The 6,112-nt window shown below is 55.2% G+C and overlaps 1 protein-coding gene across 1 annotated transcript; it reads left to right on the top strand.

Annotated features, from left to right (window-relative positions):
• Positions 1–179: 179 nt before the first annotated feature.
• On the top strand, positions 180–5,423 carry MIEF2 (mitochondrial elongation factor 2). The gene is made up of 4 exons (XM_063315032.1): positions 180–197; positions 2,371–2,637; positions 3,628–3,799; positions 4,215–5,423. Exons 2-4 carry the CDS (start codon positions 2,491–2,493, stop codon positions 5,270–5,272), a joined length of 1,377 nt encoding a protein of 458 aa, XP_063171102.1. The 5' UTR covers positions 180–197; positions 2,371–2,490; the 3' UTR covers positions 5,273–5,423.
• The last annotated feature ends 689 nt before the right edge of the window (positions 5,424–6,112 follow it).

Here is a 6,112-nt window from a genome sequence, read left to right as displayed (position 1 = left end):
GGGCCCGCGGCCCCTTTAAGGCGGCGCGCCCCTATAGCGGAAGCGGAAGCAGGAACGCGGCGCTCGGGCCCGGGCGTCCGGGCGCGGGCGGCGCGCCGCCATTGGCCGAGCGCGGCGGGGGCGGGGCTTTCGGCGCGTCCCACCGGCGGTCGCGGCCCTGCGCGCTGCGCCCCGCTCTCCGCGCCGCCGCCGGGCAGGTGAGGGTGGGCGAGCGGCCCCCGGAGGCGCCCTCCGCGGGCAGCCGGGCGCGGGGGGCCTCGCAAGTCTTCCCGGCTGGGCGCAAAGCAGCCGCCGCGCCCCCGCTTTGTCGAGCGAGGAGCGGGCGCTTCCTCCGCCCTTCGCGCCCTGGGCGCCGGAGCCGAGCCGGGGGCGCCCGGGGTGGGCGGCCGGGCGGGGCGCGCCTGCCCGGCGGCGGTTAGGTCTGCGCGGCCCGGCCCCGCCGCAGCGCCGGGGCAGAGTCCTCCCCGCCGGGGCCCTTGCCCGGGGGGGCGGCCCGCGAGGAGAGCTGCGGCTTGCCCGGGAAGCGGGCGGGGCGGCTCCGTCACGTGCGAACCGGGCCCCGGGTGCCTTCCGGGGAGAGCAGCCCTGGCAGAGAAGGGGTCTAGGTGCCCGGGTCTCCGGAAGGTAGCAGGCACGGGCTGTTTTCCACGCCTTCTGGGTTGGCATTGAAAAGAAAGGCCGGCTGTCTCTGCAGGGTTGGCGTGCCGTTGCTCTGCAAACCCTCCTTGATGGTCCCTCCTGCTCTGTCTTGGCACCTCCCCTATGGAACAGCCTCCCCCTCCCCCCCCCCATCCAGAGGCCCCGAGACCTGGTTCTTCCCCGGGGGTCAGTGGTGGAGCCCAGGATGGCGAGTTAGTCCTGCAGTGCCTTGGCTATTGAGTTATGATCATTTTAAATCTTCTGTTGGGTTTATGGGGGCCTTCTGCATTGTGCTTCCCTTGGGTATTCGTTGTTAGCTGCCCAGAATTATTTTGGAAGGGCAGCAGTGAACATTTTCTAAATAAATACATTTTTCTGAAGAGCCCCCAAGGCCTCTGGTTTGGAACTTGCAAGCTAACGGCCTCTCCGATGGCCTCGGGCAGTATTTCTCAACCTTGACCCCTTGAAGGGGTGTGGACTTCAACTCCCAGAATTCCCCAGCCAGTAAAGCTGGGGCATTGCTTGATGGTGCATAATCCATTGATTGGGTTGGGAAGGGCCATGCCTGTCGGTGGTGGTTCTCAATCCACGCTCGGACCACTGACCTCCACCAAAGAGGGGGCAGCTTCTAGGATTTAAAGTTAGAAAAGGTCAATTTCCAGCCGCTGCTCCCCTCCTCCCAAGTCGGGTCAGAAACAGAATTAAAACAATGATAAAAGGGAAAGAAAAAAAGTGAAAGAGCAGGGGTGTTGAACCCAGGGGGGAAAGGAATAGCAGCCTTCCTAAAATGGCAGCTAAAAAATTCGTTTGATCCCTGGAAGGACTTGGTCAGGGGCCAAATTAGGTTCCCTTGGAAGAGGTTCATCACTGAAGGCACCTTATGCGCGAAATTAGCTAAGCTCACTGCATTCCACTTGACAAGGGCGGCAATGTTGCTGGGCAGGGATGGGCGGTGCCTTCTGCATGTGCTTAGGAGCCCTCTGCTTTAAGGGCCAATGTGGCCTGGTCAGCCTGCCTCGATTTCAGCCTGCCCCTTTGGTACTGATGGTGGATCCCCTGAAGGGATTCCAGAATGGGACAGGCTGCCGGAGCAGAGAGATATTGTTACTCGCTTCCGAAATAGCCTCCCGAAACTTGACCCCATTCTCCCCCGGGATGGTGCTGTGATTGAGAATTTCAGCCGTCTGTCCTTGGGTCTTTGGGACCGGGAGGCAGAATCCACTCAGCTCCAGTGGTGAACATTTCTGGGGGCACCCTCCAGGTTGGTCAGCCCCCACTGGCTCCAGTGATGGGACTGGTAGTGAAGCATTTTTCTTTCGGATGGGGAAGATGGAATCCACCCCCCTTGGGGCCATAAGGATGGCAGCTTTTTAAGGCTGGCAGGATCTTTGCTGATTTTTGCCTTGGTTCTCTGTCCCCATGACGACGTCTTAGGGAGGGTTCTGACTCATAAATGCCAGTTGGATTATAGTGGGGGAGGAAGAGACTTTCAGAGCTGGAATTGCCCTCAACAGGCACTCCTCCGGGCCCCACAAAGGTTGGCAGCCTTGCCTTCAGAACTGGCCCTGGCTTTTGCCTGTATGGGTACTTTTCAGCAGGCCGGCCGGGGAATTCTGGAAGTCCACAGATCTGAAAGTTGCTGAGGTTGAGAAACACTGGGGTAAATGGATGGCAATAGGATGGATGGTTACCCCTTAACCTATAGCTAATCCTCTTCTCTGCCTGCTCCAGGTCTGAACGCATCCAAGAATGCCCTGGCCCTTGCTGAATCTGGCTTCCTTCTTCTGGCTGATCCCATAAAGACCGTTTCTTGGCACTAGCCAGATTGGCCTTGCTACCCGAAGACGGACGATGGCAAACTCTGTCGGCCAGCAGGGGAAGAGGCAGAACGAGGGCAGCCTGGGCAGCCTGCTGGACTTGCTGCTGGCCAACGCCAGGGTGGTCCTGGGGGTCAGTGGGGCGGCGGTCTTGGCCCTCGCCACACTTGCTGTCAAGAGGGTAAGACCATTGGGCTCTTCTGGGCCACTGAGAGGTTGTGGAGTTGCTGCGTGGTGATGCACGGGCAGTAACGGAGTGGGCTCTGCTCCTTGTCAGCTGCCTTTGGTTTGAGCTGCAAATGTGCAGCGGGAGCTTTTCACCCCTGCTCAGCCAACCTCCCCCCCTTCCCCCCCAGGCTCAGGCATTCCAGCTTTGCTCTGGAGGGGCTGGGGAAAATGGAGCCGCGTCCCAAATGTTTCTGATGGCATCTCTTTGGCTTAAGGGGAAGCTCACAACTGATTACTTGTGGAAGCAGAATTTGTAAACACCCACAAATGCAGTCTGTCTTCTAAGGTTTCTCCTCCTGTTGTGGAGCATTGAGTATGTGTGCGCGCGTGCATATGTACGTACAAAAACTCACTTGGATGAAGACACGGAATGAATGAAATTGGGAGCTGATTATTAAAATAATAAATCCTTCATTCAACTGCCAGAACAGGTCAGAGTCTCATAGGAGACTGCCCTGGAGTAACCTGATAGATTTTTCCCTGATGAAACCCTCTAGAGGTAGTCCTCGACTTATGACCACAATTGGGACTGGAACTTCTGTTGCTAAGTAAGTCACATCTGATTTTACAACCCTTTTTTTTGCCATGGTAAAGTGAATCACCATGGTCATTAAGTGAATCCAGCTTCCCCCATTGACTTGGTCGGAAGCCGGCTGAGAAGGTTGCAGATGGCGATCGTGTGACCCTGGAATGTTGCAATTGTTGTAAGTGCAAGCCAGTTGCCAAGTGCCTGAATTTTGATCACACAACCGCAGGGACACCGCGATTGTCGTAAGTGCGAGGACCAGTTGTAACTTGAAATGGTCGCTAAATGAATGGTCGTAAGTCAAGGACTACCTGTAACCACCTAGGTGCAGGTGGAAATTCAGGTTCAGCGGGGAGCTTGATTGCCTCGAGAAAACAGAGGCTGATGCTGATTGGGGAAGGGTCTCTTCTACTATAGTTCATTGACCGAGCCACCAGCCCACCAGATGACGACGACGACATAAAAGCCAAGCAGAAGTCCCTTGAGGAGAGCTGGCAAGAGCTAAGCCTGATCAAGGAGGTGCCCAAGGTGCGCCGACAAGATCTCGAGGAGCCGCTGTTATCCCCGGTCGTACCTGTACCTGCACAAGGTCAGATTGGGCATCGTAGCTTCTCGTTATTCCAGGACCAGGCACTTCCTGAGAATGCCTGCTCCAATCCTCACGCTCTCTTCTGTAACGGTGGCGATGGGGGCTCTTTCTCCCAGGATGGCCTTGTAAATTTAGAGTGAAATTGCAGAACCCCAGAGTTGGATGGGACCCTTGATTCCAGGCCACCAGTTCCAAATCCCTATGCAGTGCCCACAGTTAATCCAAGTTAAAGCATCCCTGACTGATGGGTGTCCAGCCTCTGCTTGAAGACATCTAGGGAAGGGGAGCCCACAAGTCCTTGGTTCCATTCTCAAACTGCTCTTAGGCTAGAACGTTTTTCCTGTCAATGAACTGGAACTTGGCTTCCTGTAACTTATATACGTTCTTGGTCTTCTTTGTTCACTCCTTTTTGCAGACTCTAAAGATCTCATCCTGTCCTTGGGGGCCTCTTTGGGGCAGCCAAAGTCCCTGCTCTGCCTCACGCTTCAGGAGAAGCTTCTCTCATTCTACAGAGATCACATCTCTGTCTCTGAGACAAAAAAAGCTGTTGGGAAGCAGCTCGCAGAAGACGTCTGTGTGGAGCTGCAGAACTTCCTGAAAAACAAATCTTTGGATCTGCCCTTTGGGAATATTTTCCTTAGCGGCTACCTTTGTGATGACCTTGTTGGCTGCAGTCGCCTTGAGGTGGTCTTCATGCTTCCGTTGGCCCTAGAAGACAACCTTTGGCACCTGATCCCTGGGGAAGAGACACTCATGGATAACTCGTGGTATGGGATGATCAAACGGAGCGGTCTGGAGTATTTCGCACGAGGGAGTAGCCCTTGGGACAAGTTCATTGTGGGTGGGTATCTGTCGTCCAATACCATCAATGATGCCCTCCGTAAGATCTTGGTGGCCTCCATCAACTGGCCGGTCATTGGCAGCATGCTGGAATGCGTCATCCGGCCTGCAGTGGCTCCCAGGGAGCTCAAGCTGGAAGTCAAACACGAACAGGTCCACCTGGATGTAACCCTCTGCCCCATGGTGGAAGCAGAAGGCAAGATTCTTCTTGCCACATCTTTTGAAGAACCTGTGGAGAACCTCTGGCAGCAGAGTTTTTATGCAGCGGAGGTTTCCACGCTGAAAGATCTGGATGCTGGAGATTCCGGCATCCGGCAATGTTGTCTCAGCATCTTGAAGGCCGCCTTTGAAAACCACCCTTTCTGGAGCAAATTGACTGGCAGCCACTTGAGTCACGTGATCCTCCACCTGAGCGAAACCAAGCTGGACTGGTCGGAGGGCAGGCTGGCCGAGAGGCTGCAGCAAGTCCTGGAGGAGCTGGTCCAGTGCCTGGCCCGAAGTTCCCTCCCTTGCTTTTTCGATGGCAGGATCAACCTCTTCAGCCACCTGCTCTTGGAGGAGATTGAGGAGATCGGCTGCACACTGTATGAGGCTTTGGCCGCGCCGGATCTTGCGGACGGACTGGGTTTATGAGGAGAGGACCCGGCGGAGAGAAGACCGTTCCCTTTGGGACGGAGAAGACTTGGAAAGGTTCCACTGACCCTGATTGCGATTCTTTGCACCTAATGAAATGAAAGTATTAGCTCTTGAAGTAAAATGGCCATTGATTTTAAGGCCTTCTGTTCTTGCTGTCTGGCTGGATTCTTCTGCCACCCTGAGCTGATGTTCTTCCCCAGGGATGGTGGTCCTTGTTCCTCTGCAGGACAAGAGTGGAGGGCTGGGAGGACGGAGGGAGGAGCCACACGTGCAGCTAGATCCCCCTTCCCTTCTCTTGGATCCCCCCATTGCTGTGGTTCGAGGGCTGAAACCTTGTGGATCCGCAAATCTGAACGTAATGCCCTGCCCGGTGCTCTGAGCTGTTGAGGCACGTCGTCTTTGCTGCCCAATTGGAAGATACATCTGATTTTGTACATACAGGTAGTCCTCAACTTATGACCCCAACTGGGACTGGAATTTCCATCCTAAGTTGTTGCGGTTGTTGAGTCACCACTTGAGGAGACCTGATTTTACGACCATTTTTACAGTGGGTTGTGGAGCTACCAGAACTGGCCTACAGAAACACAGGTGGCCGTTTGTTGGCAACAGTTACATCAGATTTCTCGGCTGCCATGCAGCAGGCATCTGGATTTTAGCAGGGCAGATCTGTTACTGGCTAAGCATTCCATTCCTCCCTCCCTCCCTCCCTCTTTTCCCCAAGTAGAACAGACAGCAGAAATCACGCCACAAGACAGCAGAAATCATGCATTACTATGGAACAGATTTACAGGTAGTCCTCGCTTAATGACCACAATTGAGACCGGATTTGTTGCTAAG

The sequence above is a fragment of the Candoia aspera genome, chromosome 14 (genome assembly GCF_035149785.1).
Source record: "Candoia aspera isolate rCanAsp1 chromosome 14, rCanAsp1.hap2, whole genome shotgun sequence".
In the NCBI taxonomy this organism is placed as follows: domain Eukaryota; kingdom Metazoa; phylum Chordata; class Lepidosauria; order Squamata; family Boidae; genus Candoia; species Candoia aspera.
Note: the sequence above shows the minus strand (reverse complement) of the source record. Positions and strands in the feature narration are given on the sequence as shown.

What these genes read in the sequence shown, in the direction of transcription:
- MIEF2 (XM_063315032.1), top strand. Translation starts at nt 2,491, where the DNA reads ATGGCAAACTCTGTCGGCCAGCAGGGGAAGAGGCAGAACGAGGGCAGC. An exon ending in CCACACTTGCTGTCAAGAGG is followed by an intron (nt 2,638 to 3,627) that starts GTAAGACCATTG and finishes CTTCTACTATAG; the next exon opens with TTCATTGACCGAGCCACCAG. An exon ending in CGTACCTGTACCTGCACAAG is followed by an intron (nt 3,800 to 4,214) that starts GTCAGATTGGGC and finishes TCCTTTTTGCAG; the next exon opens with ACTCTAAAGATCTCATCCTG.